This window comes from Oncorhynchus masou, chromosome 5, assembly GCF_036934945.1.
Source record: "Oncorhynchus masou masou isolate Uvic2021 chromosome 5, UVic_Omas_1.1, whole genome shotgun sequence".
In the NCBI taxonomy this organism is placed as follows: Eukaryota; Metazoa; Chordata; class Actinopteri; order Salmoniformes; family Salmonidae; genus Oncorhynchus; species Oncorhynchus masou.
In genome coordinates, this window is record NC_088216.1 from 56,155,844 (window position 1) to 56,168,306 (window position 12,463).

Genomic DNA, 12,463 nt, shown 5'->3' on the forward strand with positions numbered 1-12,463 from the left:
GGAGCTATTTAGGGTTAAGTGCCTTGCTCACTGGCACATTGGCAGATTTTTCACCTTGTCGGCTCAGGGATTCAAACCAGCGACCTTTCTGTTACTAGCCCAACACTCTTAACCGCTAGGCTACCTGCCACCCTCTCACACACATTGTGATCTCACAGGATGAGAAACAGAAATGCAGAGGGACAAGACTTAACATGAACTGCTGTGAAACCCCAAAACAGATTAAGCTGTGACAATGAAAACACTTGAAAGGGAATGGGGTAAATTATTGTATTCCTTTATGATAGACCTGAGATGCCAGTAGTCCGCTCTTAGAGAGTCACAGGTTTTACTGTTCGGTGTATATTTTTTTCGGTCGTCATACCGTACGGTTCAGTTTGGTGTCCTATTCAAATCAAAGTGTAGAACACAAATACAGTTCCTTGGAGGATTCTGTTGCTAACCCTCAGCCTTTCTCTTATGTTTCAATGCCTTCAACGCATTTTTATGATTCAGAGGCGTTGGGTTAAACATGGAAGACCCATGTCATTTGAATGCATTCAGTTGTGCAACTAAGAGCAAATTCTTATTTACAGGAGCACAACCTGGACTGGTTCCCACGGATGCGTGCAATGTCGCTGGTGAGTAGTGATGCGGAGGGCGAGCAGAACGAGATCAGGAACCTGCAGGAGAAGCTGGAGTCGGCCATGAGGCTGGTGTGTAACCTGTCTGGACAGCTCACGGAACTCAAGGAGCAGGTGAGTCTCATCTGCACAGCTAATTGGCTTGGCATTCATGTAGATCTGAGATGACTGGATAGGTTACTATTGCTTATTAAACCTTATTGAAACTTATTAAGCCTGTGGATAGGGGCCATTTGAATTGACTAGAAGACATGTTTGAATCTCACTGCTCCAGGCTCTTGAGTGGTTGTGGAGAAAGTTTTGTGGAGTTGGGGTTGGCTGTGATGGGTGGGGTGGGTTTCCAGAGTTCATAACCCTTGTCACACCTCCTACCCCCAACCCCCTTGGCAGATGACAGAGCAGAGGAAACAGAAGCAGAGGATTGGGCTCCTGGGCCACCCCCCTCACATGAACGTTAACCCCCAGCAGCCAGCCTGAGAAGGACCGTTGTGGAAACAACCACCGCCCACCACCTCCCAGGAACCTAACCCTAACCCAGGACCACTCACACAAAGGAGAGGCCGACCTTAGTGTCTAAGAACTTATTTTTCTGACAATCTACGAAGGGTACAGGAGTATGCCAAAGTTTATATGTACAGTAGTAGTATCCCTGACACTACTATGGGCTTTATGTGTTTGAAGGGATTTATGTGTGAATGTGTGCAGAATGCCTTAAAGCGCCAATCTGCAGTTTAAACAATATCAAAGCTGCCACCCCAACTCTGTTTTGGTAAAAAGCTGAGGGATACATGCGGTAAAGAGGCAAGCTTGACCAAAACAATAGAAATGCCACTGAAACGCGTGGAGGAAAGATCCCAAATCCACTCATTGCCTCAATCAAAATTAGTCTACATTTAAGCTATTGTTTATATGTGTATTTCACACTATGTTTAGGTACAAATCGGAGTATAATGCTTGTATGGCTGTCAACTAATATATCCAAGTGGCACTTTAGTAAGCACATTGTGGGCCTGTTACAATACATAAATCATGACGGATTTGACAAATATCCACTTTGCTAGAACAGATTGATTGATTGGATTTGCGCCAATCCAGCATCCTCCTTCTATCCCCCACCATCTGCATTCCATTGACCTCTTTACTGCAGCTATGGGCCTGGAGAAATGTAACCTCTCTTAAATTCATAGACAGAAATATTGATTCAAGGACTGACCATCCATGATATCAAATGTATAGTTTTAACCATGTTTTGAGGCTATACAGTGTTTGTTTACATTTACATTGTTTACAAACATTGGAGTAAAACAAACTGATATTTTGGGTTCTGATGGGGTACGACAGTTGAACTAAGCTCATGAGGTATATTTATAAGTCATATTCTTCAAAAATCAATGGGTTTATATCATTAATATAAGAGTCCAAAAATGGATGTAGCAACTGCAGATTTCCCCTTTAATCAACACTAAGTTATGAAGTTAGTACACATTAGGAGATTGGGTGTATGCATGTAATGTACTGAGTATGTACTGTGCATATTGCACATGAGTTTGAGTGGGTGGATGGGGAATATATGGGGTGTGCCAGAGTGCCCTTGAACTTAAGAAGAAGGAACCAGTTATGTAAGTTTAGGTCGTAAAAAGTACTAAAGTGAATATGCCTTAGGTTGTCATACTAACCTTAATGCCTTGTCCATCTTCCTCACCACTTGGAATGGGTGACAACGGTTCTGCTCTCCCATGGCCTTGATGTATTTGGTGAATTTGAAGTCTCAGACAATTGCACAATAGGACTCATGAGAGCACTGGGACACTTGTGTTGAAGGGTGCTTTCCTGTTGTTTTGTGTTTGAAACCTGGTGGGCAAACAATAATGAATATCTTATTTTTGTACGAGGTGCAATATGAATACTTTACAATATGCAACCACACATTTGTTTCATGTGTACATAATGCCTGAGGGAGATGGAATTATTATAATTTTTATATATATATATATATATAATAATGGTGGAATAGAGTTGTGATCGCCTTGATGATTTTTGTTTCTCAATATATTTAGACCAATGTTGTCCCACAAATGAGACAATTATATATGTTTGTCAAAAGACAACTCAACCCAAAATCCATTTGCACAGCATGGGTATTTTGCTAAAGCCAGGAGTGTTGGCTTTCAAATACTTTTATATGAGTTTGTGTGCATATATACTATATGTGTTTAAATGTTCTTATATTTGGACTTGAAGGTATCTGAACATTCCAGGAAGCTTTAAGAATGAGGCGTCTGTTTGAGGTTATGTATTTGTGATGTCTTGTCCTCAGACTCCTGAAGTGTATTTGCCTGTTTGTACTGTGTGTATGTCCCCTGTAGATGGTTCTTGTGAGCACTGTTATGTACTTGAGCACTATGAGGGGGGTGTACACCCATGTAGCAGTTGATGAGGAAAGCCAAGAAAGAGTCACACTGAAGACGTCACCACATGTAAAAGTGTTGGTATTGCTTATGTCATACATTGGGAGCACACTAAACAACCTAGTGAGAATGTTTTTTTCTCCTTGTTGGCACTGAATGACATTCTGACAGTCTTATATTTTCAACAATTTCTACTATCAATTCAGTGCTGAGTTTTGTTATTATCGCTAGTTTCTTAAGTCTACTTGTCACTTTGTTTTGTGAAGGGCCTTCCGTGAAGAGAGGTGTCCTGGTTTGATTGCAGTGTTCATGTAAAGAAATCAGAGTACTAATATAATAGATTTTGAGTGCTGTTTGACCAAAGTCTCATTTAAGCCTTTAATACTACTATATAAAACAAGCTGTCTAAAATGTACATTACATTCTTTAAAGTCTATTTAATAAAGATGTGTGAAAAAAATCACCCTCTGTCTATCTGTATGGAATATAACAGCACAGAGAGAAGAATTGTGACATGTATTACACAGAATCTGTATCAAAATCTAATGATTGGTGTCCCCCAAGGATCAATAGTTGGTCCATTACTCTTTTTACTTTATAGGTTAGGAGTTCTTCCTGAACACTTCACCTGACCAGGGAAAACTCTGAGCCCTATAGCCTATAACTAGGTCCCAGAGTTTGTCTTCGTCAGGTCACATGGATGGAAAAAACCCTCTAACAAGCATTTTAGAGAACATACTATATACTCTGAGATTTGTTCTTCTAAGTTCTTTAGCTTTTCATAGATAGAGGCATCATGATGAAGCTTGTATAGGAGGTGATTTCTCCCCACTAATTAGAAGTGAATGAGGCATTAACGACGGACACGGGCTAGGTTGCTGTGTGCTGTTAAATGTGTATCATGCGATGCACATAACTGGTTATCCACTTATGACTAGAATAGTGCCATTCATGCAGGGTGCTGCCCACTGCAGCCAGAGCTGAATGAGTCCTCTGACACACAGGAAGCAGGGGAATGCCACCAGATAGTGTGAAATCTCCTCTGGAGGCTCTCTCACTTTAACACTAATTAGGAAATGCCCTGCAGCTTAGCTCCTGCTGTTTTTTAGGTTGCTTTATTGAACGAGTTCCAAAAGTTTCAGGATAATACAGCTTGAAAATGGCAGATATCCCAATACAGTAAGCAGACTGAAGAAAATACAACTAAGCAGTAGGAGATCAAATTAATATACAGCTACAATGCAGATGCCCTTTAGCGGGAATATAAAAAATACCTAAAATAAGCGATAAATTAATAAAGATAAGGGAAAAAAGGGTCAAGACCTCAGTCTCCTTTTCTTAGTATGGAACAACCTGGAGAGCTCAAAGGGGTATTAATAGTTGTCCCCATTATAACGTTACATGGTTCTTCAGGTCAGTCAGCTACGTGCCATTGCCATGGCACCTGGACCAGTCGTTAGGTAAGTGTTCTCTTACCACAGCACCTGTTGTCAAATGAGTGTCCTCTTACCCCATTCAGACTGCCATCGGCAAAGAATTACCAGTCACTGTTCTGTAACAGTGCTAATAGATGATGCCAAGAGGTCCATTAAAGACCCACTCCATCCTTTCGATCACCTCGTTTGAAAAGGGCTTTTTACAGTATGTGCATACTTTTGCATTTGTCTGCAGAACAGTCAACCACAAGCAATCGACTACATCATATAGCGTGCAGTTATGCTAGTGTTAGCAGAAGGTGAATCCAAAGCATGTGATACGTTGTAAATCTCTCCTAATTTAATCCACCCATCGGCTGCAGGACTAGTTCCTGTTATTTACGAGCAGTAACCAGGTGAGAATGAGTTTGTGGTTTGACTCACTCATCACAGAGGCAAACACGACAAAGACCGACCTGAAGCCAGTGCCATAGAATGAAGAATCATGAATCATTCTTATTCTATGGGCAACACAGACTGCAGAGAATAATGGTGAAACAAAGTTGATCAAGAAATGGAGTGCTGTTTGAACAGATTCTCAATAAATGTGTATAAAATATCCATTATTTACAGTCTATTTGAAAGATATGTGAAAACTTTCACCCTCGGCAGGGCATCACATTTATATCTGTATGGGGTATTTTGTTTCATTTATTTATACAATCTAGTTGACAGGAACAATATGTCACACATCAATATTTCAAATATAACATTTAGTGTAGACTTATTTCTGGTCATTCATTTTACACAGAGGCGCCATGCCACTAATGTTGAGTAAGTGACTGATGGCCAAATTTCTTTAAAAATAATTGTGGAAATAAACTTCTAAAACATTGAACAAATTGATGAGCATGACAATTATGATTGTATACCCCCAAAACACACACTGGCTTAACAACCTTTTTTTGGGGGGGGGGCTTTTACCCCTTTTTCTTGTCCCATCGCTACAACTCCTGTTTGGACTCGAGAGAGGCGAAGGTCGAGAGCCATGCGTCCTCCGTAACACGACCCTGCCAAGCCGCACTGCTTCTTGATACACTGCTCGCTTAACTCGGGAGCCAGACGCACCAATCTGCCTGAGGAAACACTACAACTGGTGACACGAGACAGCGTGCATACACCCGGCCCACCACAAAGAGATGCAAGAGCACGATGGGACAAGGACATCCCGGCTGTCCAAACCCTCCCCAAACCCAGACGCCGCTAGGCCAATTGTGCACCGCCTCATGGGTGTCCCGTTCGCGGCCGGCTGCGACACAGCCTGGGATCGAACCCTGGTCTGTAGTGACGCCTCTAGACTGCTGTGCCACTCGGGAGGCCCTGGTTTAAAAATCTTAAACCTGTTTGTGTCCCTAAAGTTTGGTAACAAATTGTATTGTGAGTTGATGAGGTGTGTACTCAATCTTTATCTACACTGAAAAAAATGAAGGTTCTTAAATGGTTCTTTCTCAACTCTTAAGGATCCTTGGAGTGCTTGGTTCTTGACGTGGTATCTGCGGTTCTTCAGAATTCTTAAAGAATTCTTAAAGGTTCTTGAAATGCAGATGTGTGCGTCCCTTTCATAGCAGGCAGCAAATTGGCCAGTGTTAACTAGTGTTGATTTATAGTGTTGATTCAGAAGTTAAATTAACACTCAGTGGTGTAAAAGAACCCCATCCACTGGGCACACTGGTTGAATCAACTTTGTTTCAACATATTTTCAATGAATTTACATTAAACCAACATGGGACATCAAATTGACATCAGTGGGCAGTGTTTGTGTTCATAACCAGAGTTGAACCAAAACCAAGTCCATATCATATTTTCCAGCATGTCTATTGCAGGTTGATTTGTAGAATATCTAGGTTTTTGCATGTACATTGAGTAATTAATTCATCTTATGCTACTCAAATATAAATAACATACATTTTTCTAAACTAAACCAATCTGTTACTTGGTCTTATTGTACCTGCAACTGAAATGGTTGTTCCAGTTTAGATTATTTAGTCTAATGTCCTAAACTTCCCAACCCTGGCAGTCATTCTGAATGCAGGTTGCAGGTGAATGAAAATGCTAAATGTTGGATATCCCTACTCTGGCTGAGTTCCAAGAGGAATTACACATCACATTGCAATCCAGCATGATATGACTTGCAGGCCTAAGTATTTTCTAAAATGTGTTTTTAATGACAACATTCATTTTGAATCTCACTTGGTGAAAGTCATTATAATTAATATGGTGACTGCAACAATGATGTTTCTGTCACATGGGTGGTACCATAGAGATGGATAGAGGACTCTAGTGCTCAAAAACCCATTTTAGCATGGGCAGTGCCATTGAGCACTTTCACCATTTTGAAATAGTCAACTGGGTGGGACTTCCTTTGGGTTAAGGAAGGATTGCATAATTCATCCAGGTCACCAGGAGGATCAGCCAATGAATTAATACTTGTGAGCAAACATTGCGTAACTGCAGGTGGCAGTAAATCGCCAACCGTGGCTCCATACCTGTTCAAACAACACACTCCAAGTGGTCGTGTACACCCTATCAGTTTGTTTGGCAAGTCATTGAAGTAGTAGAAGAAGAAAATGTACTTAAAAATGGAGATGGCTTCAATTGAGCTGCCCGTGCTCTCAGAGACGGCATAATGGGACAGATACAATGTCGATCTAAGTATATGGGTGGTACTGGTCACTCTAAACTTCACTCGAAAGGCAACCAGGGAAATATGCAAATAAGGCTCAACACCCTATAGCAGGGCTATTCAATTCCAGTCCTGGAGGGCCGCAACAGTGGTTCTCAAACCTGTCCTCGGGGACCCCCAGATGTTTCACAATTTTGTTGCAGCCCTGAACTAACTCACCTGATTCACTTAGTCAAGGGCTTGATGATACGTTGACAATTTGAATCAGTTGCGCTAGCTGTGGAATAGTTCAAATACATGGAATGGCTGGGACTCCCCAAGGAGAGGTTGGAGAACCCCTGGCCTATGGCATCCCTCTGAAAAAACGTATTTGGTTCCAACTCAAACGTTTATTTTTAAGAAGTTAATTGTAAGTTATTAAGTGTGGCAAAAACATTAGCCAATAAAGGGGTTCTGATATGGTTAACTAGCCTATATGTTGTCCTTCTGTCCTGTTTCATTTCTCTATGAATGTCAAGATATGTTGTTTTTTTCCCTCAAATCCGGATAGTGGGGAAATAGGATTAAATTAGCTTTATTTGGTTATGCCGGTATATAATTGGTCCATTCAGTCTAAATGATTCAGGTCTGTGGGGGCTTCCATATTAATTGTCCGCATTCCAGATGTTAAATATTTTAGTAATGGTCGGAATGCATAGTGTGACGCGCGTGTTGTTGGTAAAATTGAATTACTTAAACCCTTAGATTTCAACTAATGATACTAGGTGGTATGTCGCATGCTTGGGACTTTCTTCAAGATTTTTCAGATAAATCAATGAATTTGGTGCGCAATGTAGACCAACAGCCTCTTCAAGCCAAGGCTGTATTGACTTCTATGATAGAAGCCTATTTAATAGACAGTCGTCGGAGTAATTGGCAGAAGTCACCAGAGTATGGAGCAGGCAGGTGCATGTTAACCTGTTCAACTCTGACACCCTCCGGTGGCATTTTATATAATACGCAAAATATTGTATACTACCCTCGCAAAGTACATTTCGGTTTTCAAACTATAACTTCTACAAACCAGGGGTTGGAACCAGTTCAGGGACCCGAAATGAAAATGGGTAAATGTATTTTTTTAAAGCACAGAATCAGAGCTGGGAACTAACGTGATCTACACTGTTCCAGAACAGAACTGTTATTTTAAAAGCATATGCACCGGTTAATAACCTTTTACATTCCACTATTTTTTTGCAGTCCCCCCCCAAGAGAAGGACCCTAAAATTTCTGTCCGATTGCTCTTTCAGGGACCCTGCAACAACGCCCGGAAAAAGTGAAATTTCAGCACCAATTAATGTCACTGCTCGGGCTTCGAATGCCCTATCGAGTCGAAACTCGGGATTTGGGGTCGCCGCAGCGAGGTTTGCAGCTAGAACGTAACTGCGTGTTTAATTTTTTAAAAGATTTTAACAGAAGGCTCTGTGAAGTTTGGACCAGCTCTGAAATATGTGTTCGTTGACTTCTAAACGAGTTGGACAAAGTGGGTTTGCTGTCAGTATGTATCAGTTTGGTATCAGAATGATATCTTATTGACTGATGGACGCTGGCTTGATGGCTAACTTTTGTCCATTTCCAATAAGTTTAAACAGTGATGAACCATCACCAAATGGACAGATGGACAGGAAAATGGCATCACTGTAGTCTCTAGGCCATGCCGTATCCAGTGAGGTGCCACACTTGACCGTAGCTCGCTCGGTCTGACTGCAACGACCGTGCAAAAAGTAGGCCCGGAATGAAGGCTGACTAATAGTTCTTAACTCCAATGAGGATATGTGTTTACTTTCAGCTTCCTGTGACAACCGTAAGTGCCTTAAATAGGGGCTGTTTCAAAGGGTTAAAAAGGTCACATCTTTCTGAAATATCATTTGTGTGTTTAGGCAACCCTCATGAACAGGCATTTATGTTTTGCTGAGTTTATATATTTTACCTAATGGTGTTGCTCTAAACATGCCCAAATTTCCAAAGGAGCACAGCCATTTTATAAGCGCAGGGCTTGTGCAACATAATTTTTAATTTTACAGCCATCATTTTTAATCTTACATAAATTATGTTGATATGAGGAGAAAGCAAAAGTGTCTACCAATCCATTTATGTAAACATATCCCCTGTCTGATTCACATGATGTCTCTTGGCCACTTGAAACCAGTTGTGTCATGTTTGGGTAGTGATTCACTGTGCCAAAATGTCTGAATCACTTCAACTTCAAGATGGTTGTCTTTGTTCAACTTGGAAATAAATAAACATCCTACTTTGCATTGATAACCAAATATAATCTCAGTGACAGTAAAACAATAAACTAAAAAAACTTGGCTATGGAAGGGCAAAAATGACAAAATAAAGATACAAAATACCATACAGATCAATGTATGAGAATGAACAGAAATAATTTTGCAACCAGCCAACCCGAACAGCAACATTTTCAGTAATGGTTACAAACCCTTTTTCTTGCTATGACTGTGATTGTTGTTTATCTACCTGAGTTGACCAAGTCACTCTGGATAAGAGTGTCTGCTAAATGACCAACATGTAAATGTATACAGTGTATGTGAAAATGAACATCCCAAAATGAACTACAAAGCACACTGGGTATTATTATTGCTCTTGTTTCGAGGGCGGCGCTCATCGTGATAATACTCAGCATGCTTTGTTTTGTGATTGTTCATTTTACATTTACATTTTAGTCATTTAGCAGACACTTTTATCCAGAGCGACTTACAATTGCATTCATCTTAAGATGGCTACATGAGACAACAACATTTTACAATTGTATTAAGTACATTTTCTTTCAAAGAATTTATCAAAAATGTTGCAATTATAATGAGTTAATTTAACAGATGTTCTTATCACACCATCGTGCTATCTGACTTCTGATACCAATGCAAGGTGGCACAAAATGTAAACCGCTCTGAAAAATTGGAATGGGAAAGTATTTTGTGTCTAGAAAATACAAATTGTAGAATTTTGAAAATACTAAATACACTGCTCAAAAAAATAAAGGGAACACTTAAACAACACAATGCAACTCCAAGTCAATCACACTTCTGTGAAATCAAACTGTCCACTTAGGAAGCAACACTGATTGACAATAAATTTCACATGCTGTTGTGCAAATGGAATAGACAACAGGTGGAAATTATAGGCAATTAGCAAGACACCCCCAATAAAGGAGTGGTTCTGCAGGTGGTGACCACAGACCACTTCTCAGTTCCTATGCTTCCTGGCTGATGTTTTGGTCACTTTTGAATGCTGGCGGTGCTTTCACTCTAGTGGGAGCATGAGACAGAGTCTACAACCCACACAAGTGGCTTAGGTAGTGCAGCTCATCCAAGATGGCACGTCAATGTGAGCTGTGGCAAGAAGGTTTGCTGTGTCTGTCAGCGTAGTGTCCAGAGCATGGAGGCGCACCAGGAGACAGGCCAGTACATCAGGAGACGTGGAGGAGGCCGTAGGAGGGCAACAAACCAGCAGCAGGACCGCTACCTCCGCCTTTGGAGGAGGAGCAGGAGGAGCACTGCCAGAGCCCTGCAAAATGACCTTCAGCAGAACACAAATGTGCATGTGTCTACTCAAACGGTCAGAAACAGACTCCATGAGGGTGGTATGAGGGCCCGACGTCGACAGGTGGGGGTTGTGCTTACAGCCCAACACCGTGCAGGACGTTTGGCATTTGCCAGAAAACACCAAGATTGGCAAATTCACCACTGGCGCCCTGTGCTCTTCACAGATGAAAGCAGGTTCACACTGAGCACATGTGACAGACGTGACAGAGTCTGGAGACGCCGTGGTGAACGTTCTGCTGCCTGCAACATCTTCCAGGATGACCTTTTTGGCGGTGGGTCAGTCATGGTGTGGGGTGGCATTTCATGTGCTCGCCAGAGGTAGCCAGACTGCCATTAGGTACCTCAGACCCCTTGTGAGACCATATGCTGGTGCGGTTGGCCCCGGGGTCCTCTTAATGCAAGACAATGCTAGACCTCATGTGGCTGGAGTGTGTCAGCAGTTCCTGCAAGAGGAAGGCATTGATGCTATGGACTGGCCCGCCCGTTCCCCAGACCTGAATCCAATTGAGCACATCTGGGACATCATGTCTCGCTCCATCCACCAACGTCACATTGCACCACAGACTGTCCATGAGTTGGCGGATGCTTTTGTCCAGGTCTGGGAGGAGATCCCTCAGGAGACCCACCGCCACCTCATCAGGAGCATGCCCAGGCGTTGTAGGGATGTCATACAGGCATGTGGAGGCCACACACACTACTGAGCCTCATTTTGACTTGTTTTAAGGACATTACATCAAAGTTGAGTGTGACATCAAATTTTGAGTGTTTTGAGACCTCCATGGGTTGATGAATTTGATTTCCATTGATAATTTTTGTGTGATTTTGTTGTCAGCACATTCAACTATGTAAAGAAAAAAGTATTTAATAAGAATATTTCATTCATTCAGATCTAGGATGTGTTATTTTAGTTTTCCCTTTATTTTTTTGATCAGTGTACATTGAAGTTTAGTTCAGCCCAGTGTAATTCAAATGACAAAATACTCAGAAGTAATTCATTAAAATACGTATAAATATTTTCCCTTTTGAAGGTCCTAAGCAAGATTTGGTTGGCAGGCAAAACATTTTAGTGGCCCCTCTCTTAACTGTGGAGAGAGAAGTACATTTCCTGCAATTCTACACATTTTGCAACGGGGAGAGAAAATGCTGCAGTTTTAAAGCAAGTTTTCTGCAAGTCTACACATTTTGCCATGGGGTGAAGGGAAATGTTAGCTTTTTTTTCAAATTTCATGCAATTTATTACTTTTTCCATAGGGCAGAGATGAGGAAATTGCAGTTTTAAAGCTAATTTCCTGCAATGCTACACATTTTGCCATGGCTTATGCCATGATAATAGGATATCTGAATGAGAGTGACTAGCAAAATCAATGTGGGCCCCCTTTAGGTCATGGCCCCTGGGCACGTGCCCTGCTTTCCCGGTCGGTATTCGTCCATGATAACTACAAGTTTTATAGTTGGCTAGACTAATTTACCAATCTAAAAATTGTAGCTGACATGGCTTATTGTGTGATTGACATAACAGGAGAAAAACTGCTGATGCACAACCAAATCTCAAAATTTCACCTTGTGAAATGTGAAATCTTTTGTAGCTCAGTTGTTGGAGCCTGGTGCTTGTAACACCAGGGTAGTGGGTTTGATTCCTGTGGACCACTCATACATAAAATGTATGCATATAAGTCGCTTTGGATGGAAGCATCTGCTAAATGGCATATGTTATATATTCTAACTTTCAGCAGTC

The 12,463-nt window shown here is 41.4% G+C and overlaps 1 protein-coding gene across 4 annotated transcripts in view; it reads left to right on the forward strand.

Annotated features, from left to right (window-relative positions):
• The window catches only part of LOC135539913 (inositol 1,4,5-trisphosphate receptor type 1), a 170,336-nt gene extending 166,848 nt beyond the window's left edge, over positions 1-3,488 (forward strand). For all 4 annotated transcript variants that reach the window (XM_064966161.1, XM_064966163.1, XM_064966164.1 and 1 more), the window contains 2 exons: positions 576-737; positions 1,014-3,488. In XM_064966161.1, the coding sequence (XP_064822233.1) occupies positions 576-737; positions 1,014-1,100 (249 nt within the window). In that variant the 3' untranslated portion in view covers positions 1,101-3,488. The remainder of the gene's footprint in view (positions 1-575; positions 738-1,013) is intronic.
• The last annotated feature ends 8,975 nt before the right edge of the window (positions 3,489-12,463 follow it).